General features: G+C 44.1%; 1 protein-coding gene across 6 annotated transcripts in view; it reads right to left on the bottom strand.

The window, feature by feature from the left end:
• The window catches only part of LOC137331497 (inactive N-acetylated-alpha-linked acidic dipeptidase-like protein 2), a 715700-nt gene that overhangs the window by 133719 nt on the left and 556169 nt on the right, over positions 1-25812 (bottom strand). For all 6 annotated transcript variants that reach the window (XM_067995331.1, XM_067995330.1, XM_067995327.1 and 3 more), the window contains one exon: positions 414-560. In XM_067995331.1, the coding sequence (XP_067851432.1) occupies positions 414-560 (147 nt within the window). The remainder of the gene's footprint in view (positions 1-413; positions 561-25812) is intronic.

Consider the following 25812-nt stretch of genomic DNA (forward strand, 5'->3'; position numbering starts at 1 on the left):
TCCACATTAAAAAGAAAACCACACACAAATGGGTCAATGCAACATCAGGCTGCAATGCTATATGTGTGTCTGTTAATGAGCTCAATTCAAACGCTGTATAGTGTATGTTTTAACAAACATATCTCCTTTAATTTACAGCTATCCCAATGTATGTATTAAAACAAAGCATTAAGCGATGTAAAACAGGGGAAACCAGCTCACCATTTCACTGCAGCTGCTTCCCCACTAAATAGTTATACTCATAATGAGCTACGGTAATAACTTATGCTATTGTTTTTTTCCCCAATTGGACCATTTGTACAATAAATTCATTTCCTGCAGTATATTTAGCAAAATTGTAAAATGACAAACTGGGTTCCTGTGGGTTCTGACAAACCAAGCAGCACAAGTCAAACCATAAAAAGAATAATTACCATTGATGTTTTTGACTCCTGATATGCAAATTGAACAGTTGGCACTCCAAGATGATTTATGAAGAAATCACTGTTTCCTTCCACCTGCATTGAGTTGACCTTTCTTCCTGAACACTCTTCATGCCTTGTACAGTTTAAAGAAAACCTCTGCAAAACACAAAAGCAGAAGCAAAATATGAACACTACATTCTGGCAAACTTTAAACATAAGCAGAAATTTGACTAAAATCAGTGTGAGTAATGGAAAATTTTATATGAATAATTCACAGATAACAAACTGTTCTAAATTCCTGGATGACAGATCTTTCAAGGGCACTAAGCATGTTCTTCTCAGAAGTGGATGACCGCTTCACGTGTATACCTATATCTCACAGGAGGCTAGAAAGAGGAAAGAAAGTGCCGTCTATGCTGATGGATCATGAAGGCTGAGGCTTTGCCATGGCAACAGAAAATAAGAATAATCGATCATTCCACAGCAAAAATCTTCTCTTTTTAAAAAAAAAAATGATGTGAAAGACAAGGCACAAAGTAGCCACTGTTTAATTTCCCAGAGGTCTTTTTACTAGAAAAGGCCTTTTCTTTTTTTTAAAAAAGGTAACACTTCTGAGTAGGTAGATATGGAAGTGTATTGAGACGAGAATTCTTATTGTTTTATATGTCATATTTTTAGTGCAATTTAGAATTCTGTGACAACTATGTGCCTATATTGTTCTCTCAGTCTAAGTTTAACTGAAGTTGCCATGCGTAAACTGGTGAACAAAACCGTAAGAAACTGGTACAGATCTTTCTTCCATTTTTACAGCAGTTCGTGGCTTTCATGATGCAAACATAAAAATTGGCAAAAGCTGGTCAACAGCTTCAAAAAATCTGAGATGGCACTACAAAGTCCCTAAAATTAAGCCTGCAATATATGAAAAGAAGTAATTGCACTGCAACAGAATCATAGAAAATTTACAGCACAGGAGGAGGTAATTTGGCCCATCGTCTCCACACTGGCCGAATATGAGCCACCCAGCCTAATCCCACTTCCCAGCACTTGGTCCGTAGCCTTGTAGGTCACGGCACTTCAGGTGCACATCCAGGTACTTTTTAAATAAGTTGAGGGTTTCTGCCTCTACCACCCTTTCAGGCAGTGAGTTCCAGACCCCCACCACCCTCTGGGTGAAAACATTTTTCCTCAGCTCCCCTCTAATCCTTCTACCAATCACTTTAAATCTGTGCCCCCTGGTCATTGACCTCTCTGCAAAGGGAAATAGGCCCTTCCTATTCACTCTCTCAAGGCACCTCATAATTTTGTACACCTCAATTAAATCATTCCTCAGCCTCCTCTGTTCCAAAGAGAACAATCCCAGCCTATCCAACCTTTCCTCATAGCTAAAATTCTCTAGTCCTAGCAACATCCTCGTAAATCTCCTCTGTACCCTCTCTAGTGCAATTACATCCTTCCTGTAACGTGGTGACCAGAACTGTACACAGTACTCAAGCTGTGGCCTAAACAGTGTTTTATACAGTTCTAGCATAACCTTTTCTTATAGTCTATACCTCAGTTAATAAAGTATTCCATATGCCTTCTTAACCACCTTATCTACCTGTCCTGCTACTTTCAGTGGATCTACCTGTCCTGCTACTTTCAGTGGACATGCATTCCAAGGTCTCTCATTTCCTCGACACCTTTCAGTATCCTCCCATTTATTGTGTATTCCCTTGCCTTGTTTGCCCTCCCCAAATGCATTACCTCACACTTCTCCGGATTGAATTTCATTTGCCACTTTTCTGCCCACCTGACCAGTCCATTAATATCTGCCTGCAGCCTACAGCTTTTCTCCTCACTATCAACACCCCCACACAGCCAATTTTTATATCATCTGCAAAATTCTTAATCATTAATATATATCACAATAAGCAAGGGACCTGGTACAAAGCCCTGCAGGACCCCACTGGAAATAGTTTTCCAGTCACAAAAACACCAGTCGACCATTACCCTTTGCCTCCTGCCACTCAGCCAATTTTGGATCCAATTTGCTACTCTTCCTTGGATCCCATGGGCTTGTACTTTTTTGACCAGTCTGCCATGTGGGACTTTGTCAAAAGCCTTGCTAAAATCCATGTAGACTACATCAAATACTCTACCCTCCTTGTCACCTCCTCATAAAATTCAATCAAGTTAGTCAGACATGAACTTCCCTTAACAAATCCATGCAGGCTGTCCTTGATTACTCCTTGCCTTTCTAAGTGACTGTTTATCCTGTACCTCAGAATTGATTCCAATAGTTTGCCCACCACCGAGGTTAGACTGACTGGCCTATAATGACTCGGTCTATCCCTCGCTCCCTTTTTAAACAATGGTACAACGTTAGCAGTCCTCCAATCCTCCGGCACCACGCCTGTATCCAGTGAAGATTGGAAAATGATGGTCAGAGCCTCCGCTATTTCCTCCCTTGCTTCTTTTAATAGCCTGGAATACATTTCATCCGGCCCTGGTTATTTATCTACTTTCAAAGATGCTAATCCCCTTAATACTTCCTCTCTCACTATATTTATCCCATCCAATATTTCACACTCCTCCTCCTTAACTACAATATCTGCTTCGTGCCTCTCTTTTGTGAAGGCAGACGCAAAGTATTCATTAAGAACCATACCAACATCTTCTGCCTCCACAAATAGGTTACCTTTTTGGTCTTTAATAGGCCCTTTTCCTTAGTTATCCTCTTGCTCTTAATGTATTTATAAAACATCTTTGGGTTTTCCTTGATTTTACTTGGCAATGTTTTTCATGCCCTCTCTTTGCTTTCCTAATTTCCTTTTTAATTTCACCCCAGCACTTTTTCTACTCCTCTGGGTTTCTGTAGTATTGAGTTCTCGTGTCTGACATAAGCTTTCCTTTTCTGCCTTATCTTACCCTGTATGCTCCTTGACATCCAGGGGGCTCTAGATTTGGCCGCCCCACTCTTATTCTTTGTGGGAACATGTTTACTCTGCACCCCTTGAATCTTCCCCTTGAATGCCTCCCACTGCTCTGACATTGATTTACCTTCAAGTAGCTGTTTCCAGTCCACTTTTGCTAAATCACTTCTTAGCTAAGTAAAATTGGCCTTTCCCCACTTGAGAACTTTAACTCCTGTTCTATCTTTGTCCTTTTCCATAACTATACTAAAACTAACTGAATTATGATCACTACCACCAAAATGCTCTCCCACTGATACTCCTTCCACCTGCTCAGCCTCATTTCCTAAAACTAAATCCAGAACTGCCCCCTCTCTTGTTGGGCTTGCTAAGTGCTGGCTAATATTGGAGGAAAAAAGTCCATGAAAGCCTGAGAACAAAAGCTTTAGTTAATTTTCTTTTCTGTTAAGGAAAAAATGTCTAATAACAGAAAGGCACTTGAACCTGGTCTTACTGAACATAGTCAGGGCTGTATTCAGCAAATTTAGAATTGTACATACACATTCCAAATGCTGTTCCCACCCCTGATGCCATATCCTACAACATCCCCCAGTTCACAAAGGCATTCTCCCTGTCCAACACCTGCAGGTTACAGAGACACACTTTTCCCCCAGCTAAATGCCAGAATAGGTGAAAATGAACTGCCCTCAACATCAAGGCAGCATTCAACTGAATAAGGCACAGCAACAATAACTTGTATTTATGTGGCGCCTTTAATGTATTAAAATGTCCCAAGGCGCTTCACAGGAGTGTTAGCAAACAAAATTTGACACTGAGCCACACAAGGACATACTAGTACAGGTGACGAGAAATTTGGCCAAAGAGGTAGGTTTTAAGGAATGACTTAAAGGAGGGGGGAGAGGTCGAGAGGCGGAGAGGTTTAGGGAGGGAATTCCAGAGATTAGGGCCTAGGCAGCTTGTAAGAGAATGCATTATACAAGCTTTCTGTATAATATTGTAAACCTTGTTAGGGAAAAGCGTTATGCCAGTTTTCCCTGTCCAAGGCTATCCAAAACAAGTTTTTTATGATTGTGTGCAAGAGAAGGACTCTGAGTAATAAGCATCTGATTTCATGCTCATCTCCTGTTCATAACATGGGTAAAGGGGGTTATCCATACTTTACCCATGTATGAGGTACTTTAGACAAAGATAAGAGTTGTTGATATCTCGGAGGCAACTAATCATGAGGGAGGTGGTAAAGTCACATGTTGTGTGTATGAGGGAGTAGGACTGATGGCAACCTCATGAGACAGAGAGAATGAGTGATGGGAGGCCCATATACAGCTAATTGTCTCTAAAACGTACATAAAGTTGGGAGCATCTTTATATTGATTAGAACATTATCGGATCAAGGCTGGACCGCTGAACTAATCAAAGACCTTCAAGAGGTGCACGAGATAAATAGGGCGGGAAAGTGAAGTTGAGGTAGAAGATCAGCCATGATCTTATTAAATGGCGGATCAGGCTCAAGGGGCCGTATGGCCTACTCCTGCTCCTATTTCTTATGTTCTTATCAATCTTTGTAGGAACATAGGAACATTGGAACAGGAGTAGGCCATTCAGCCCCTTGTGCCTGCTCTGCCATTTGATAAGAACTTGGCTGATCTGTGATCTAGCTCCATATACCTGCCTTTGGCCCATATCCCTTAATACCTTTGGTTGCCAAAAAGCTATCCATCTCACATTTGAATTTAGCAATTGAGCTAGTATCAATTGCCGTTTGCGGAAGAGAGTTCCAAACTTCTACCACCCTTTGAGTGTAGAAATGTTTTCTAATCTCACTCCTGAAAGGTCTGGCTCTAATTTTTAGACTGTGCCCCCTACTCCTAGAATCCCCAACCAGTGGAAATAGTTTCTCTCTATCCACCCTATCCGTTCCCCTTAATATCTTATAAACTTCGATCAGATCACCCCTTAACCTTCTAAACTCTAGAGAATACTACCCCAATTTGTGTAATCTCTCCTCGTAACTTAATCCTTGAAGTCCGGGTATCATTCTAGTACATTGATAAACTTTGTCAGGTTGTATTCATCTTATTAGTATGTTTAATTGTATTATTGTATTTTAACATCTTTGTTACTTATTATAACTTCTTAATAAACCTATTATACTATGGAACAAAATACCTTGCAGCCTTTTTGCATAAAATAGATTACATACACAGCTGAAGGCATGTCTGCCAATGGTGGAGCGATTGAAATCGAGGATGTGCAAGAGGCCAGAATTGGAGGAGTGCAGAGATCTCAAAGGGTTGTAGGGCTGGAGGAGGTTACAGATATAGGGAGCGGCGAGGCCACGGAGCGATTTGAAAACAAGGATGAGAATTTTAAAATCAAGGTGTTGCCGGACCGGGAGCCAATGTAGGTTAGTGATCCCATGAGTGTTCAGTGAACTAGAATTGATGTGAGTTAGGATACGGGCAGCAGAGTTTTGGATGATCTCAAGTTTATGGAGGGTGGAGGATAGGAGGCCGACCAGGAGAGCATTGGAATAGTCAAGTTAAGAGGTAACAAAAGCATGGATGAAGGTTTCAGCAGCAGATGTGTGAAGCAGGGGCGGAGATGGGCGATGTTACGGAGGTGGAAGTAGGCGGTCTTGGTGATGGAGTGGATATGGAGTCAGAGGGTCGTCTAAGGATCAAATAGGAACAAGGAGTCTTAGCAAAATTGAGCTCAATGGAGTCAAAGGGAAAACCCTCCAGTGGCTAGAGTGATACCGAGCGCAAAGGAAGATGGTTGCCGTTGTCAAAGGTCAATAACTGCAGCTCCAGGACATTGTGGCAAGAGTTTTTCAGGAAAGCGTTCTTGGTCCAATCATCTTCAGCTGCTTCATTAATGACTTTTCTTCTGTCATAAAATCAGGAGTGGGACTATTCGCTAATGATTCCATTCACAATTCCTCAGATAATGAAGTAGCCCATGCGAGTCTACAACATCCAGGATTAGGGTGACAAATGGTAGCTAACATTCAACAACAACAACTTGTAGTTATATAGCATCTTTAACGTAGTAAAACGTCCCAAGGCATTGCACGGCAGCGTTATTAGACAAAATTTGACACCGAGCCACATAGGAGATATTAGGACAGAGGTCAAAGTGGTAGGTTTTCAGTGGCAGCTTAAAGGAGGAGAGAGGGGTAGAGAGGCGGAGAGGTTTAGGGAGGCAATTCCAGAGCTTAGGGCCTAGGCAGCCAAAGGCATGGCCGCCAGTGGTGGAGCAATTAAAATTGGGGATGCGCAAGAGGCCAGAATGTGCCAGGAATTGACCATTTGAAACAGGAGAAAATCCAGTAATCTCCCCCTGACCTTCAATGGCACCACCATAGCCAAATCCCACATCATCAACATCTTGGATGTCACCACTGACCAGAAGCTTAATTGGACCAGCTATATCAACACCGTGGCTATAAAAGCAGGGCAGAAGTACCAAGACTCAAGTCAGGACTGTGATGGAATGATCATCACTTGCCTGGAAGGATGCAGCTGCAACAACACTGAAGAAGCTCAACACCATTAAGAACAGAGCAGTCTGCTTAACTTGTGCCCTGTTACTAGACCCAATATCTATCATCTCCCTCACGGCGGTTGTAGTAGAATTCACTGCAGCAACTCACCAAGGTGACTTTGACAGCATCTTCCTGCAATCACTACCACAGAGAAGGTCAAGAGCAGAAATTTCATGGGAACCCCATCACCCCCAAGTCATACGTCATTCTGACATGGACATGTCTCACCGTTCCTTCCTCATTGCTGGGTCAATATCCTGGAACTCCCTACTTAACAACATTGTGCAGGCACCATCAGCACGAGGACCATAGCAATCAAGAAGGTTAACCACCACCATCTCAGGGTAACAGAGATGCCACCTTGTCACCGTTGTCCACATTCTGAGATCAAATAAAACAAATCTCCCATTCTTGGTTAACAGAGACACTCTCCCCTTCAACAGCTCTCATTTTACAGAGACACTCTTCTCTCCACCCCCATCAGTGATACTCTCAAGCTTTCCTCTATTCCCGCTCGCCCACCCAGCAGCACTCTTTGCATCCCCTAGGGCAGTTGTTGGACTCCATCCCCTATCCCTGTGCCATCCATGGGCTTTGATCTCTCAGTCTGCATCCAACCCAGTTCAACGCTCAGGCTTTCCTCTGATGCCTAACACCAAGTGTCAGTTGGGCTTTCCTCCCGTTCCCAAAAATGTCTCACTCAGGGTCTCCCCTCTTCCACTCCTCCAGTGGCATTCTTGGCCTTCCATCACTTCTCTCTTGCTACAAAAATGGTGCTTATGCTTGCCTTTCTCCTCCCTCCCCCACAAGTGCAGTTCTCAGCATACTCTGTCTCCCCCACCAGTGCCACTGTCAAGCTTCCCCCTCTCCCTCTCCCCCACAAGTGCAGCTCTTGGACTTTCTTCTCTCTCCTTTCCATTAAGCGCCATTCTCAAGCTTTCCTCTTTCTCTCTCCACCTCAAGTGCAGATCTTGGTCCCTCTCCTCAGCGCTGCTCAATTGTTACTGTTCCAATTTTGAATGCTGCTACACACTGTGGTAGGAACTCTTGATCTTGTAGAATCCCCTAACAACTGCATTCAAAATTGGACCAGCAAAAACAGGAGGTCGCAATCCCACAGTGGCACTATGGAAGGAGCTTCATCCATAAATGTGGATGCATGGATAATGTACATAAAACTCAGCAAACATGGACCTTGAGATGTATGAGCTTTACTCCCATGCTGCAATATTTTAGCAAAAATGAGCTTATTAAATATCACTAAGGCCTTGTTAAAAGCCAATCGGCATAGTATCTTTGCTCAGCTTGGGCTAAAAAAGAGTTTAATTACAAAAACATATTCAGAACTGTGAGCTTGTAGTGCGAAGGGTGAGTAAGATGTCAAAATTTCTCAACAGCACTGGCAGAAAGGGAACAGTGTAACAGAGGTTTCATCCGCAGCCTCCGGCAGCACACAAATCACTGCAGCTGGGGAGACATATTAAGAAGAGGTTAATTGCAAAGAGCTTCTTGTGCACTCTACAGTTGAGTATCATAAAAGTCTATTGGCATATTTATAGTTAAGGAGCTATTAGTTGTTTTACCTTGTGCCTAACAACTGCCCAGGGTCAAATTTGGTGTACTTTGAATAAAAGCAATTTTTTGTCAGCTTCTTTTCAGTATATTGAAAGAATGACAAGCTACAACAAATATTCCAAGCGGCATAATTTTTTTTAGTGAATGAATAGCTGTGATATTTGAGCATAAGTGTTCAATATGCTTTTCTGCAGTGCTTTAAAGTGCTCAAGTGATTTGTGAACTTCAGCTTACTACTTCCTTATGTGCCCTCCACCTAAATGTTCCCCTAGTTGAGGGAACAGTAATGGAGGTTGATGGTGAGCTGAGCAGTGAGCTGCCTGATGCTTTGATGGCCTGCTACCTGCATACAGACTAACCCTATCTGCCAAGTGTATCCCATGCTGTGGACTCAATGCTTTCCCATGTGGTGCCTGCAGTCACGATGTGGCACAGAGCTGGAGGTGACATGATTACCATGTCTCTTTGTTTGCTTTTCCATGCGTGTTGCTGCAGGAGGCTACCACCTCATGAGGTGCAAAGATTTGTTGGAATGTAGAATAGTCTTTGAATCCCTCCCTAATAGTCAGCCCTAAGCTTTATTCACTTTAATTCCTTCTTGGCCCTTGTTTCCTGGGCCCAAAAGCATCCATAGCAGTAGTGTGAGAATTCAAAAGAGATGCTTGTGCTGGGCCCAAAAATCCAGAAGCCACTCTCCTGCTAGTGCCCTCCACCACTGACTGCTGGAGTATGTCGGGTCAGTCAGAGGCAGCATGGTTCCTGCACAATTATAGGCGCATCTTAGGCACCCACCAGTCCCAAGCTGCCAGAAACTGTAAAACAGCAAAGGGGTTGATACAATTTTTAAAAAAATTCTCTTCTTCTTCAGGGTTCAGGCCACTTCTCAGACAGAAGGGCTCATTTGCGTCCTTCTGAGATGAGGTGTACAAGCCTCCAGACTTATGCCAGGTTCTATTTGGGCCGGGGAAGTAGGAAGTAGGCAAGCATAGGGCGTCCCCGCCCCCGGCTTCACTCCGTCCATGTCAGTAGCCTTGTAAGGAGTGGGTGGATACTCTGCCTCTTACAAGGGCAAATGGGAAATTCCAGATTAGGTCAGGACCCGGCAAACGTGGATCGTGGCCTATTTCTGAGCTGTTCCACCAGACCCCTGCCAGAGTTACAGTGAGAGTCCACCAGGAAAGCCGAAAAAATTGCTATGTCTATAGCCTGTGTATGCCACTGATGTTGCACTAACTCAATTGCAGATTATAGTGCAGGCAACTGTTGTTCCATCCCTTGCACTGCCACGGATATGTAGTCAAGTGCTTACTCAACACAAACCATGTACTGTAACATCCTCTTTTCAAAAGAGGGCCACAAGAGGTGAGAACTTCATAAAGTAATTAGTCATTGGGCTGGATTTTGCTCTGAAAATAATGGTGAGGCTTACAGGGCTCACTGTTATTTCAGTGCATCTGGTACAACAACTTCTGGCGACTGCACATGCGCAGTCAAACGTGGAAATCTGGAAGTTTCTGTACCAGATGCCCCACTCCTCCGTAAACTCCGCGAGTACAACATCTCGCCGGCTGACTCACCATTCAAATGAATGGAACAGCGTGAAGCTCCTGCATTGACCTGATGGATATGAAGCAGAGGGCGCCGTTTTGGATTCAGTGCCCCATGAGAGGAACTTGCCATGAGAAATAAGAAGAATAGCTTATGGGTAAGTGCAAGTCTAATGAGTGGCGGGCACCATTCGTTCGCCGCTCAGAGGAGAATCCGGGCAGATGGTTAAAGCACTTTGAGACAATTTCACTACAACGGTATTATATCAATGCAAGTATGATTTTATCCTGAGGCAATTCAGAAGGGCCATGCAGTATGCTGGACTTTCACCAAGGACCAGCTGGCCTCGCTACACACACCACTTCTGCTACACATTCATCACATTGACCTGCTCTTCAAGAACATCACTAAATAATGGGATGAAATGTGTCAGTATCTGGGCTTCTTAAACAGATTATCGTTTCTGTTGAAATAGTGGAAGGAAGAATTTCAAACATGTTTGTAGGTTACTATTCCATAATTTAATTTCAGGACCTATGTGAATCAATAAGTCACATGGCATGACAATCATTTATTTATGTATGCATTTACATTATTATCCTGAAAAACTTTAAACTTCATTTGCCACATATGTCCTTATAAGAAAGGAGAATTTTCTTGCCTTCACTTCATTGCACAGTGGGGTTTTTTTGCAGACCTCCCCCTAAGTCCACATGGTGGTGGATCCCAAATTCATTCTATCAGCAATTGAATATATTTGCTGGGTCGCCCACTGACCCATAAAGTACAATACACCTCTGAATTACATCTTGATTGTTGAACGTTGCTGTACAGAACTTCTACTTAGCCGTTCCCTTTAGGATCAGCGTACTCCATAGCTGGATAAAAGATTACACAATTTATAGCAATTAAATAGCAATTTATAGGTTCAGTGTGAACACAGCATGTTCATAGGTAGTGTCTGCTTGGCTGGTTCATTGTTGCAAATGCAAGTGGATTTGAAAATGATGGAGACCATGATTACAAAATGGCATGCAATTGCCATTTCAAAATGTGTCCGTAAAATGCTACAAAATAAAGGCTATTAACCCATACTTTGCAAAAAGAATAGAATATATAAAGCTGTAAATTGAAGAGGGCTGAGAAGAGTAGTAGATCTATCAACCCATGCTGTGATATGTACCTTGCTTGTCAGCAATCAGTGATATTCATTTTCTGGTCTGGAAATTATCTAACATTTAACTAAGTTCTATTTCATTGTGCTTCAACACATTTTCGTTGGTATTGTGAGGTATTCTGTTCTCCTTGATGCATGTATTTTTTTGTTCACTTTTTTTTTGTTTTGATATGTTGGGCTCAATTTTAAAACCGAGCCAGGAAGGAAGCGGGGGGAGGGTCAAAGTGAGAACTTACGGTTTTGAAGTAAGGATGTCTTTTTTTTGTCAGTTTCCCATCCGACTGACCGGCCTGATTGACAGGCTGGTCCCAGTCAGACGGGAGACCAGCCAGGGACAGGATGTGTTCAGGTAAGTCTTTGTTTGGGGGGGGGGGGGGGGGCGGCACGGGTGGGCACAGGAGCATCGGTTGTCCGCGGTCGTTGGGGGGTTGGTGCAGGTGGGCTTGTTGGGCCTGGGGGAAGCACTCCTACTCCTCCAGGCCCACGAGCTGTGCCTTTCTAGCCACCTACTTGTTAGTCTCGGGCCTTCTCGCCTCCTTTTTAGGAGGCATAATCTTAGAATAAGGGGCTGCTCTTTCAAAACTGAGATGAGGAGAAACTTCTTCACTCAGAGGGTGGTGGGTCTGTGGAATTTGCTGCCCCAGGAAGCTGTGGAAGCTACATCATTAAATAAATTTAAAACAGAAATAGACAGTTTCCTAGAAGGAAGGGGAATTAGGGGTTACAGGGAGCGGGCAGGAAATTGGACATGAATTTCGATTTGAGGTTAGGATCAGATCAGCCATGATCTTATTGAATGGCGGAGCAGGCTCGAGGGGCCGATTGGCCTACTCCTGCTCCTATTTCTTATGTTCTTATGTTCCTTTGACGAGGCATAAAATAGAAGGCCTGGGAATCCCGGACCCCCAGGGTTGAAGTCGGGAAGTCCAGAAAAATGGAGGCCTGAAGACTCCTTGAAAGGTTGTAAGGCCCGGCCCGCCTCCTGGGAGCATGTTGATCCAAGCAGTTAGCATGTCTCTGCAGAGTACAGAAAAGTGTCCACTGTATCACAGATCCAAAGTGTCTGATTGTCTCCAATAGCATATTCATAAAAACAAATCCCTTGTTAACTGAATGGTGGTGATTGCCTCAAATATAACTGCACAGGTAGAAAAACTATCAATGAACAACCAATCACAAAGCCAACCAATGAAGTCATTCAAATGTTTTTCAAAATGGTTTCAGCGGTTATCTTCATTTCTCAACTACCCTAGAGATGGTTCTAAAAATAAGATTTAAATATTCATAACTTCTTTGCCAAATGTTGCACTGCACAGACAGGCTTCAGCTGTCTAATTTAAAATCTATTATATATGGCATTGCAACAGTATTATATCAGTCTCAGCTCTCCTGGTCAAAAGGTCATATTTGTTTTTCTAAACAAAGATTTCTTGGAAGATGAGGAAACTAGAGTGTTCTTAGTCAGGTATAATGGAATTAACACTATTGAGTGGTTTTCCAATGATACTTTAAGTCCTCTTAAATCATAACTAGCAATTCTATTCCCAGATAACTTTTCTCAAAAATAAAATGAAAATGGTACCTTCAAAATATATTCTATAATTAGATGGAATCAGATAGATTTGCTGTAGGATATGGTAGCATAGTGGTTAGTAGGCCTAGACTAATAATCTGGAGACATGAGTTCAAATCCTGCCATGGCAGCTGGGGAATTTAAATTCAGTTTTAAAAAAAAAATCAGGAATAAAAAGCTAGTATCAGTAATGGTGACCATGAAACTACTGGATTGTCATCACCACCACCTTCTCAAGGGCAATTAGGGATGGGCATTAAATGCTGGCCTTGCCAGTGATGCCCACATCCCATGAATGAATAAAAAAAAATTAGTTGTTTTTAAAATTTGAATTAATGTTGTTTGCAATAAATTACATTGTTAAATGTAATTTATTGCAATTTTTAATAGTTCTTTTTCTGAAAACTTTAAACCTATAAAATTAAAAGTTTTGTGCCTGACGTATCTCTGCCATGTTCATAGGGCAGGGGAAAATACTTGAGAAGTCCAAATGGCAAAACATTCAACATGTTCACAAGACATGATGCATATCGATTTATTTAAATTTCACATTTTCTCGCCTGATTGCTGTCATGGTCATGCTGTTACGCATCATGGACTCAAATAAATAAAGCAACAAATCAATGTTAACTGAACCAGACTGAATCACAGGCTGGGAAACTACCAGCAAGCAAAAAAGGGTAACAATCAAAAAGAGCAGCAAGCACCACAAAGCTACCAATGAGTAACCATCAAGTGCCATAAAACCCACCAATCCAATTGCTCAAAATATTGTTCGGCAGTCATTGCTCTTTTTCAAGCCACTGGCAATTAACCAGGCGGGTGAGCAGTTAAAATACCTCGGCTTACTTACCTGCCCGGGACTGCCCGATCATGATTTTTGTTCAGGCTTCTGCATGGGTGGCTATGCCGTGGATTCTTCTGCATCCCTTCTGTGACAGCCTCCCGGAAACCATACCTAACTTCATGCCGGTGGGTGGGCAAGGGCCGCCCTATTTTCTGGAGGCTGGCACGCGATTCCCACCCATTTACTGTCTGGAATGGGCAGGAAGTGGACCGGCAGCATGTCAATAAGGCCCAGGAGTTAAAATACCACAGGTTTTTTTTCTGCTGCCGTGAGTGAGTTTCTAACTCATCCGCCTGCCCAAAACTCACCCGGAGTTAAAGCCGGGGCCTAAATCTCAGCCATAAATGCACTTATTTCATCTTAGAGATACCTGCAATGACTTTTCTCTGCGGAGCCTGACCCTTTTATAGTGGCCTGGAACTCTGCTAGGTTCCCACAGCTTTATTTGCTTAGTTGGGCTGTCCTCTGATATTTCCTGGACTCTGAGCATGCTTCATTTCAGTTCACAGCTTGTGACATTTATAAGTCTGCCATTTTTATGTCTGGTAAAATCTCACTCTTCATTGGCACACTAAATGAAGTTAGGAGTTTATGCAGCTTGACTTTATTTATTTATTTCAACAATGAAGATTTGAAAAATAAGGTTGAAAATTCATGGCCCAATTCTGTTTCTTTATTTTTGCAATCTCCGCTCACTAAATAAAGTCAGGCTGCACAAACTCCCAACTTAAATTTCTTTCCCCCTTAGCCAGTACAATATAAATGGGTGAAGAGTGAAAATGTTTGCAGCTAGCTAAACAACAACTTTGAAGAAGCTATCTGTAGCAGGTCTCAAGCTTTACTGCTTCCTTCTCGGAGCACATATATCAATCCAATCTTTATATAAGTTTTTAATTTGATTACTGGGCAATGAATGGGAATACAGGCACCAGGACAACCCCTTCCCCCACTCAAATCATGCCAGATTACAGAATGCTCCCAGACTCACCAGCCTCCAGGTCCTTGAGTGCTACCAGGCACCAATTCAGCCCCAGCTCCCCTCCTCAAATCATGTCTGACCACAGTCCCTGCCAGTACTATCAAACTCCTTCCCCTTGCTACCTCATCCAGGCACTGCCAGAGCTATTGGGGGCAATTTTAATCTAACCTGCCCATCAGGAAATTAACGGGATCAGGTGGAAAGCTGGATTTGCAGCCCAATCGATATTGAAGTCAGGTGGAACAGGCTCAAGGGGCTGAATGGCCTACTCCTGTTCCTATGTTCCATAGGGTTCTTGCACTTTGTATAATCCTCTGAATTGTTCAGTTACATTATTGCTTTGTAACTCACTTGTACGAAAAATTGCAAGCTAATTATATGAGCCATATTGAGCAGCAAATGAAATTTGAACCATCCTTTTCTCACAGCATAAAGCTAGAAAGATTGATCTAGATCAAAGTTTGCTCTGGAAAATATGAGTTTATGTTAAACATAATGCTGTTGGTGCTGGGGAGATGGAAGGGGAGTTGGGTGTGAGTACCTGGCTGTGTTAGTGTCCCATATCATTTAGAGCAAAATCTACTATGTAAGTGCACTGAGCAAATAATTGCGCTGCCTATGTGGAGCCCCAGAGTCAGCCATTTGAGTGAAGCAAATACATTCCGTAGGTGTCAAACACGGGAATTCCTGTGGAGTGCATCTGTCAGCTTTATATACATGGCAACCAGGAGCTGTTGCTTTACTTTTAAATATGCACCTGCTGAGGTTTGCTCTGTTCTTTAACTAATAATAAAATTCAACAGGGACAGGCTTAAAAATAAACCAATTCCAGACAGGCATGTATACATGGAATACTGTACAAAACTCAGTGGCAAGTCACTGTTCTCCTGAGGGTTTTTGTGTTTCCCCCACACTCTTAGGTCATTAGAGTCTGTCTATTTCACTCACGTGCCTAATTGCAGGACTTTGTGGCTGAGATCTGCAACTGCTAAGCAATTTGTCATGTTTTAAACATTGCATCGCATTTACTGGTTTGGGCACTTAATTTGAAAGTACTTCTCCAACAATATCCTTTAACAACCTTCTCTATGCACACATTTACCTCCAGTCACCAACAGCATTCTATATGACTTTAACTGCAGTGTGTTATCCTTCTTTATTCCCTTTGACCTCTCTATGCTTTCAGCACACCAACCTCTTCGTTACCTCTCCTCCTTTGATTACTCTCACATGGTTCCACTCCTACGTGTCCCAACACTGTTCTTCCTCCAGTGCCTGAACTGTAGCCTCTGTTGTATCCCAGGGTTTGATCCATGTTCCGTTCCTGTTCTTCATCTAAATATTGCCTATAGGCAACATTATACACAAGCGTGGATTCAGCTTTCATATACATGGTGGCGATACCCAGCTTTACCTCTTCACCACCACCATCCGTGACTCTGATTGTCACTCTGCTGTCAGACTAACTATCCAACATCAAGTTGTGGATGAGCCAAAACCTCTTGCAGCTCAAGATTTACAAGACATAAACCATCCTACTCAGCCTCTACCAAACACTCTGCACCTTTTACCCTGATCCCACCTATCTTTCTGGATGCCTGGTCAAGCTCAATCCAGGACTGCACATCCTTAGTGTTCCACTCAACCCTGACCTGAGCTTCAAACCCCACATCCAGCCCATCACCAAGACTACTTACTTCTCCCTCCCAAAGATTGTCCATCTCCATTCCTTTTTCACCTCTCCCACATTGAAACTATCATTCATACCGTTGTCACATCCAGGAATGACTTTCCCAATGCCTTCCTCCTGAGCTCCGCCCTCCATATTCTACAAATCATTCAGTAGTCCATTGCAGGCATTCTATGCTTGATACTCACCTATCATCCCAGTCCTATTCTGCTGCTCTTGGACTTAAGGTAGCAAAGATGGTGGCAGGATCACGTCAGGATGGGAGAGAGCAAAGGTTTTGTTGGGGACAAGGTCATTAAAGGTGAATGTGAGGGAGTGGTTGAACAGATTAATGACTGCAGAAGTATTGCAGTGAATGGAGAGACAAAGGCTAGATTTAGAAATGCAGTTTGAAGTGACTTTGGTGAGAGTTTTTTCCAGGGGCAGACACAGAAAGAAGTGGGATTGGAAGGGTGTAGAGGGACGTGGATGGTGAAGGATATAAGAAAGTGGTCAGAGATAGCCTTGCCTGTGATAGAGAACATGGGAGTAGAGAGGCCACAGGAGATGGCGAGGTCAAGGGGGGATCCATGAATATGGGTAAGAAAGTTTATATGGATAAAGAGATTTAGGGTGGACAGCTGGTCAATCTATTCAGAGGAGAGAGGGCAAGAGGAGCAGAGATGAAGATTGATATCTCCGAAGATGAGGAGGAAAAGAAGGAGAATATATCAATGAGAAACTTGTGAACAGGAACTATCTGGAATAATCTGCCTTTGGATTTTCCGTCCTTCCCTATATGGAAACATATTGTAGGAACTTTCAACGGATGCCCAAAATGGGTTTGAAGTGGGCGAGACCACTGGGTCGCTCGCCCAATGACGTCAGCGCAAGGCACGAATGTTTTTCAGGTTTGTGGCTCATTTTAATTTGATGGCTGAGCGCTCAGTGTGAATCGCACTGGTAATTGAACAGCTCACCCATTAGGGAGAGGGATTTTGGGTGGGACTGACATCAGCTCCTTGTGGCCTACACCTCTTAAAATGGAGATGCAAAGCTGATCTGGGCTACGAAGATAAGCCTTCCATTCACAGTCTTGTCATTGTCAGCACAGCTCTGAACCACTTTACTGTATTAGCACCAATGAAAATCTTGATTGCCCCTGCCTTTCATCCAATCATTCAGTTGCCCTCCTCCTGCTGCCACTTCCAACTCTGTCACTGTTCTCACTATTAATGTTCGCTCTTGCACACACCTGGTACCAGGCAAACTATTCTACCCTCGTGCACAGATTTTCAGAACTCTTCAGCACGCTACTCACTAAAAGACTCCCTATCCTCTTACATTGAAGATAACAGCACAGAAACAGGCCATTTTACCCAAAAGGTCTGTGATGGTGTTTATGCTCCACACGGGCCTCTTCCCACCTTACTTCATCCCACCCAATCAACATATCGTTCTATTCCTTTCTCCCTCATGTACTTATCTAGCTTCCCCTTAAATGCATCTATACTAATCGACTCAACTACTCCATGAGGTAGCAAGTTCCACATTCTCACCACTCTCTGAGTAAAGAAGTTCCCTGAGTTCCTTATTGATTTCACTAGTGACTATCTTATATTTATGGCCCCTAGTTTTGGACTCCCCCACAAGTGGAAACATCTTCTTGTTTACCCCATCCAATTGCTTCATAATTTTAAAGACCTCTATCAGGTCACCTCTCAGTCTTCTCTTTTCGAGAGAAAAGAGCCCCAGCCTGTTCAGTCTTTCCTGATAGTTGTACCCTCTCAGTTCAGGTATCATCCTTGTAAACCTTTTTTGGGCTTTCTCCAGTTCTTCTATATCCTTTTTGTAATATGGAGGCCAGAACGGTGCACAGTATTCTAAATGTGGTCCAAATGTACTCTACCATTACCAACAAGCCAGGAGATCAACCCTGGTTCAATGAGGAGTGTAGAAGAGCATGCCAGGAGCAGCATCACGCGTACCTAAAAATGAGGTGCCAACCTGGTGAAGCTACAACTCAGGACTACATGCGTGCTAAACAGCGGAAGCAACATGCTATAGACAGAGCTAAGCGATTCCACAACCAACGTATCAGATCAAAGCTCTGCAGTCCTGCCACATCCAGTTGTGAATGGTGGTGGACAATTAAACAACTATTGGGAGGATGAGGCTCTGCAAACATCCCCATCCTCAATGATGGTGGAGTCCAGCATGTGAGTGCAAAAGACAAGGCTGAAGCGTTTGCAACCATCTTCAGCCAGAAGTGCCGAGTGGATGATCCATCTCGGCCTCCTCCCGATATCCCCACCATCACAGAAGCCAGTCTTCAGCCAATTCGATTCACTCCACGTGATAACAAGAAACGGCTGAGTGCACTGGATACAGCAAAGGCTATGGGCCCCGTCAATATCCCGGCTGTAGTGCTGAAGAATTGTGCTCCAGAACTAACTGCGCCTCTAGCCAAGCTGTTCCAGTACAGCGACAACAACTGGCATCTACCCGACAATGTGGAAAATTGCCCAGGTATGTCCTGTCCACAAAAAGCAGGACAAATCCAATCTGGCCAATGGCCACCCCATCAGTCTACTCTCAATCATCAGCAAAGTGATGGAAGGTGTCGTCGACAGTGCTATCAAGCGGCACTTACTCACCAATAACCTGCTCACCGATGTTCAGTTTGGGTTCCGCCAGGACCACTCGGCTCCAGACCTCATTACAGCCTTGGTCCAAACATGGACAAAAGAGCTGAATTCCAGAGGTGAGGTGAGAGTGAATGCCCTTGACATCAAGGCAGCATTTGACCGAGTGTGGCACCAAGGAGCCCTAGTAAAATTGAAGTCAATGGGAATCAGGGGGAAAACTCTCCAGTGGCTGGAGTCATACCTAGCACAAAGGAAGATGGTAGTGGTTGTTGGAGGCCAATCATCTCAGCCCCAGGGCATTGCTGCAGGAGTTCCTCAGGGCAGTGTCCTTGGCCCAACCATCTTCAGCTGCTTCATCAATGACCTTCCCTTCATCATAAGGTCAGAAATGGGGACGTTCGCTGATGATTGCACAGTGTTCAGTTCCATTTGCAACCCCTCAAATAATAAAGCAGTCCGAGCCCACATGCAGCAAGACCTGGACAACATCCAGGCTTGGGCTCACAAGTGGCAAGTAACATTCGCGCCAGACAAGTGCCAGGCAATGACCATCTCCAACAAGAGAGAGTCTAACCACCTCCCCTTGACATTCAACGGCATTACCATCGCCGGATCCCCCACCATCAACATCCTGGGGGTCACCATTGACCGAAAACTTAACTGGACCAGCCACATAAATACTGTGGCTACAAGAGCAGGTCAGAGTCTGAGTATTCTGTGGCAAGTGACTCACCTCCTGACTCCCCAAAGCCTTTCCACCATCTACAAGGCACAAGTCAGGAGTGTGATGGAATACTCTCCACTTGCTTGGATGAGTGCAGCTCCAACAACACTCAAGAAGCTCGACGCCATCCAAGATAAAGCAGCCCGCTTGATTGGCACCCCATCCACCACCCTAAACATTCACTCCCTTCACCACCGGCGCACTGTGGCTGCAGTGTGTACCATCCACAGGATGCACTGCAGCAACTCACCAAGGCTTCTTCGACAGCACCTCCCAAACCCGCGACCTCTACCACCTAGAAGGACAAGAGCAGCAAGCACATGGGAACAACACCACCTGCACGTTCCCCTCCAAGTCACACACCATCCCGACTTGGAAATATATCGCTGTTCCTTCATCGTCGCTGGGTCAAAATCCTGGAGCTCCCTTCCTAACAGCACTGTGGGAGAACCGTCACCATACGACTGCAGCGGTTCAAGAAGGTGACTCACCACCACCTTCTCAAGGGCAATTAGGGATGGGCAATAAATGCCGGCCTCGCCAGCGACGCCCACATCCCATGAAGGAATAAATAAAAAAAAACCAAGGTTCTATATAAGTTTAACATAACGTCGCTGCTTTTGAATTCTATTCTCCTAGATATGAACTCCAATGATTTGTTTGCACTTTTTATGACTTTGTTAACTTGCATTGCTACTTTTAATGATTTGTGAATATGTACCCCTAGATCCCTTTGTGCCTCCATGCCATTTAGACTCTTATTTTCCAAGGAGAATGTGGCCTCCTTTCCCTCCTGCCAAAATGCACCATCTCACACTTATCTATATTGACATTCATTTGCAATTTACACGCCCATGCCGCAAGTTTATTAATGTCTTCTTGTATCTTGTCGCAATCTTCCTCAGGATTAACTATACCCCACAATTTGGTGTCATCTGCAAATTTTGATCTTGTGCTTCCGATTCCCAAGTCCAAATCATTTATGTAAATGGTGATCAACGGTGGTCCCAGCACTGATCCCTGTGGAACACCACTTCCCACCTTCTGCCAGTCTAAGTAACTACCTTTAACCCCTACTATCTGTTTTCTGGCCGGTATGCTATCCATTCTGCTACTTGCCCCAGACTCCACATGCTCTGACCTTAGTCGTGAGTCTACTGTGCAGTACTTTATCGAAGGCCTTTTGGAAGTCCATGTATATTACATCCATTGCATTACCCTTGTCTACACTTTCTGTTACATCTTCAAAGAATTCAATAAGGTTGGTCAAGCATGTTCCAATATCTTTCCTACCACTGATGTTAAGCTAACTGGTCCATATTTCCCTGGATTTGTTCTATCTCCCCATTGAATATAGGAATAACATTAGCTGTCTGCCAGTCCTCTGCAACTACTCCCTTTTCTATTGAATTTTTATATATATATCCTAGTGCCTCTACTATATCTTCCTTAGCTTCTTTGAGTATGCGTGGATGTAATCCATCTAGACCCGGGGTTTTATTATGTCTAAGTTTGTCTAGTTTATTAATTATCTCCCTCCTATCTATCTTAAATGTCGAGATATCCTCGACATCTTGCAGAAGAAACTAGTGCAGAAGAGAGGCTCCATCCTTTCACATGTTCTTATCAGCTGAAGAAACCGCTATGGATATTGTGGGCAGAGGGAGTGCTCGAGCTGTTGCAGAGGGCGATGCAGGAGAAAAAATGCCACAGGGTGCTCGGGCCTATAACCATCCACTTCTCATCACTTAACTATCCCCCTCACTCAATCTACATCACAGCCTTGTGCTTCAGTAAGCAAATGCTCCTTTGCAACTATATCCCCTTGCTTCTAACTACTTTTCTATTTCCCCTTTCCAGGTCCTGATGAAATCCCGGACCCTTTGGCAGTAGAGGAGCAGGCGGATGCTGCAGCTGAAGATACACCATTGCTCATTCTTACATTTGCAAGTACCAGCTGAGAAATTGGCAATCTGCCATCTTTAGATGGTGACTTCGAGGGGTCCGCACTGGGTGATGCACTGATCACAAGCGTGCAGGAACAAGGGCAGGAGGAGAGGACTGCTCACCAGAGGGCAAGCTTGTGTCCTAGCCCTGCTGTAGGGGGCAGAGATGATGACTTCCAGGGCCTAGCTTACAAAAGTCAAGTATTAACTGCATATCAGAAATTGTCAGGTACAGTGGACTGCTGTTGGAGGGGCTATACAACGTGTTGGGGAGTGTGGCACTCACGCATATCATGGAGTCTCTGCAGTCTACCATGCAGCATATGGTGATCTCTATACAGACTGCAGTTCGATCCACTAATCAGGCACCAACGCTCATTTTTTGGATGAGTGGGTGTTCCCAAGTCCAAAGCTCCCCCCTCCCCTTGTTTTCAGGCTAACTGTCCTTGATGGTATGGTTAATGTAGGTATGAGGAACTGGGGTTACCAATGCATGTCCTACCACTCAATGATGTGGCATATCATTGCTGTAATACATAGGACCAAAGCATCTCCCTTCATACTATTTCTTAATTACAGACAATTTATAGTAGTAACTCAATATAAGGGCTCAATAAAACGAAACTTTCTATTACTTCAATACTCAGTGGTCCATTTTCTCTAAACAGGAATTTAATTGAATTTGATTTAATAACATGAAGCTGAGACTGGTGGGGAAAAGATTTCCTCTGTGTGCTATGTGTTATGAAAAATGTCTTTCTGCTACTCCTGGTACAGAGAGGAAATCTTCCCTTGGCTCACTTACTTGTACCAGATTATCCACTAGAGAATAAAGGAGATGTTACACTTACATTTTCTGAGCCTTCCTCCTAGATCTCCTTGATAACTCAGCAGGTTTAGGTGCAGAAGCTTAAGCTACATAAAGACAGAAATGTTCCAGGTTCAATCCCCAGTCTGTGCTGAGTTAGCTGATCTTAGCTGAATGTAAGGAGTCTTACAACACCAGGTTATAGTCCAACAGTTTTATTTGAAATCACAAGCTTTCGGAAGATCGGAGGCTGAATGTCCTTGACTGCTGAAGTGTTACCCGACTGGGAGGGAACCCTCCTGTCTGGCGATTGTTGCGCGGTGTCCGTTCATCCGTTGTCACAGTGTCTGCATGGTCTCGCCAATGTACCATGCTCCGGGGCATCCTTTCCTGCAACGTATGAGGTAGACAACGTTGGCCGAGTCGCAGGAGTATGAACCATGTACCTGGTGGGTGGTGTCCTCTCGTGTGATGGTGGTATCTGTGTCGATGATCTGGCATGTCTTGCAGAGGTTGCTGTGGCAGGGTTGTGTGGTGTCGTGGACGCTGTTCCCCTGAAAGCTGGGTAACTTGCTGCAAACGATGGTCTGTTTGAGGTTGGGTGGCTGTTTGAAGGCGAGTAGTGGAGGTGTGGGGATGGCCTTAGCGAGGTGTTCATCGTGGTTAGGGTGGAAGCTGGAAAAGTGGAGCATCGTGAGGTTGTCAACCGCAAGCCCACGGACAACCTCACGATGCTCCACTTTTCCAGCTTACACCCTAACCACGTCAAAGAGGCCATCCCCTATGGACAGGCCCTGCGAATACACAGGATTTGCTCAGACGAGGAGGAACGCGATGGACACCTACAGACGCTGAAAGACGCCCTCGTAAGAACGGGATATGATGCTCGACTCGTCGATCGACAGTTCCGACGGGCCACAGCGAAAAATCGCATAGATCTCCTCAGAAGACAAACACGGGACGCAACCAACAAAGTACCCTTCGTCGTCCAGTAATTCCCAGAAGCAGAGAAACTATGCCATGTTCTTCGCAGCCTTCAACATGTCATCGATGACGACGAACACCTCGCTAAGGCCATCCCCACGCCTCCACTACTCGCCTTCAAACAGCCACCTAACCTCAAACAGACCATCGTTCGCAGCAAATTACCCAGCTTTCAGGAGAACAGCGTCCACGACACCACACAACCCTGCCACAGCAACCTCTGCAGGACATGCCAGATCATCGACACAGATACCACCATCACATGAGAGGACACCACCCACCAGGTATATGGTTCATACTCCTGTGACTCGGCCAACGTTGTCTGCCTCATACGTTGCAGGAAAGGATGCCCCGGAGCATGGTACATCGGCGAGACCATGTAGACACTGCGACAACGGATGAACGGACACCGCACAACAATCACCAGACAGGAGGACTTGAATGGTGTCTGAACACCATTCAAGTCCTTTGATTGCTTTGATAACGGGCAGTTGGAAAGATTATCTGTAATCACCAGGCATTGTTCTCTGACTATATATGCTGTACTTTTATGGAATCCCACACTCACCTGACGAAGGAGGAAGCCTCCGAAAGCTTGTGATTTCAAATAAAACTGTTGGACTATAACCTGGTGTTGTAAGGCTCCTTACATTTGTCCACCCCAGTCCATCACCGGCATCTCCACATCACGATCTTAGCTGAGGCAGAGAAGGGGTGTTACAATTGGGCTCAGAACACCTGAAGCAGGGGAAGAAAAATTAGTCACGGTTCATGCTACTGATCGCTATCCAGTGACCCCTGCTGAAAGTGCACTTGAGGAGAGGATTCCACTTGGTTATGATGACTCTTATGATGGAGTGGCTTGCGAACATCACTGTGAAAGCTCACACATAAATAATGGGTACTTGGGTGAGATACCAAAGGTCGTCTGGCACTGAATAATAAGAGGTCAACACCTCCAGAAAAGAGGTGCAGAAAAAGTTCTCCTGCTGTAAAGCAGGCAAGATTTACTATCGTTCCACTGAGTTTCAATTCAATTGCTGATCAAATTTAAGATTTTCTACATATTGGTTAACATTTGTGTCTGGTCCAATTTGTTTTTCTGCTGAAAATTAACTATTATTTCTGAGGTATATTTATGCAGTTTAAAAGAATACAGTCCTTTTCATGAATCTGAAATTTGCAAAAGGTGTTAGAAAATATACTTTCTTGTAAAAAAAAGTTTCGATAGAAAATCCAAGCTCCTAATCGTCTGGAATCTGACAAAATCTTTTCCCCATGCGTATTTTGGGTCTCAACCCTTTAGCGAATTATGTGCATCTATTTTGATCCTGTGACAATAGAGGAGGTTACCCACACAGGGAAAAATAAAGAACAGTTGATGCTTCACAGAGGCAGGAAGGCTTTGCTCTAGCCTTGACTTAAAACTAAGATTGAAAGGTTTTCTATTAATTCAAATAAATACCTACACTCAAAAATGCTCAAGTAAGTCCAAACATTCTGAAACATGCTTCTAATTATTTACATTTTCAAATCAGTTTTGAAAACAGTTCCATGATTTATGCATTGTCTGGCTGAGAGTGGATAGGAAGACATCAAACTGCACATGAATCTTCCTGATAATACAAGGCTTTCTGTATTACCTGTGAGCCAAACGTAACTTTCTACATCACCAAATTTTTTAAAATTTAAATCCCAAAAGATAAATTCCACTTAATTCTGATCAGGTATTTTAGGTACTTATGAATTACTTGAGCCAATAACTGCTAACAGATTACAATAATTTATGCTTCATTGCATCTTATCCCTAAGAATGTCTTGAACACAGAAACTCCAAAGTTTTGTAAAATTAACACAAAACAGATTTTCTCCAGACTTATTGGGGGTAATTTTAACTCCTAAGGGCAGGTGGGGGATTAAAAATTTCAAAAAGGGAAACCCGACCCTAACCCGCCTCCAAACCACCCACTTCCAGTTTTAACGGAGGCGGGTCGGGGACAACCCGCTCACTAACATATTTTAAGGAGGCTGCGTGTCTCCAATTTAACTCAAGTTTTATTTTTAACACCTGCAGGCTGGGATTCCTGGGCATTGGGAATCCCGGAAAATGAAAGGAGGCAAGAAGAGCTGGATCCATGAGGTAAGTGCTTTTATTGCACTGCTGTGGGCCAGGAGGACCAGGAGTGCATCCCCCCAGCCCAACAAGCTTACCTTTAAAACACTCCCAAGTTGGAGCCCCCGCGATTGGCCAACCCCTGGCCTCCTACGATGTTTGACTTTCCCCAAGCTCCCGTAATGTTCAACCACCACCCCCCCCCCCCCCCCAGCCAATGACCAGACTCTCACGATCCAAAGACCGAAGATCCCGATCCCTCCAACGACACTGATCTCTCCCCGACCCCCCGCGATCCAAACCCTGAAGATCCTGATCTCTCCCCGACCCCCCGCGATCCAAACCCTGAAGATCCTGATCA

This window comes from Heptranchias perlo, chromosome 13 (assembly GCF_035084215.1).
Source record: "Heptranchias perlo isolate sHepPer1 chromosome 13, sHepPer1.hap1, whole genome shotgun sequence".
NCBI lineage: Eukaryota > Metazoa > Chordata > Chondrichthyes > Hexanchiformes > Hexanchidae > Heptranchias > Heptranchias perlo.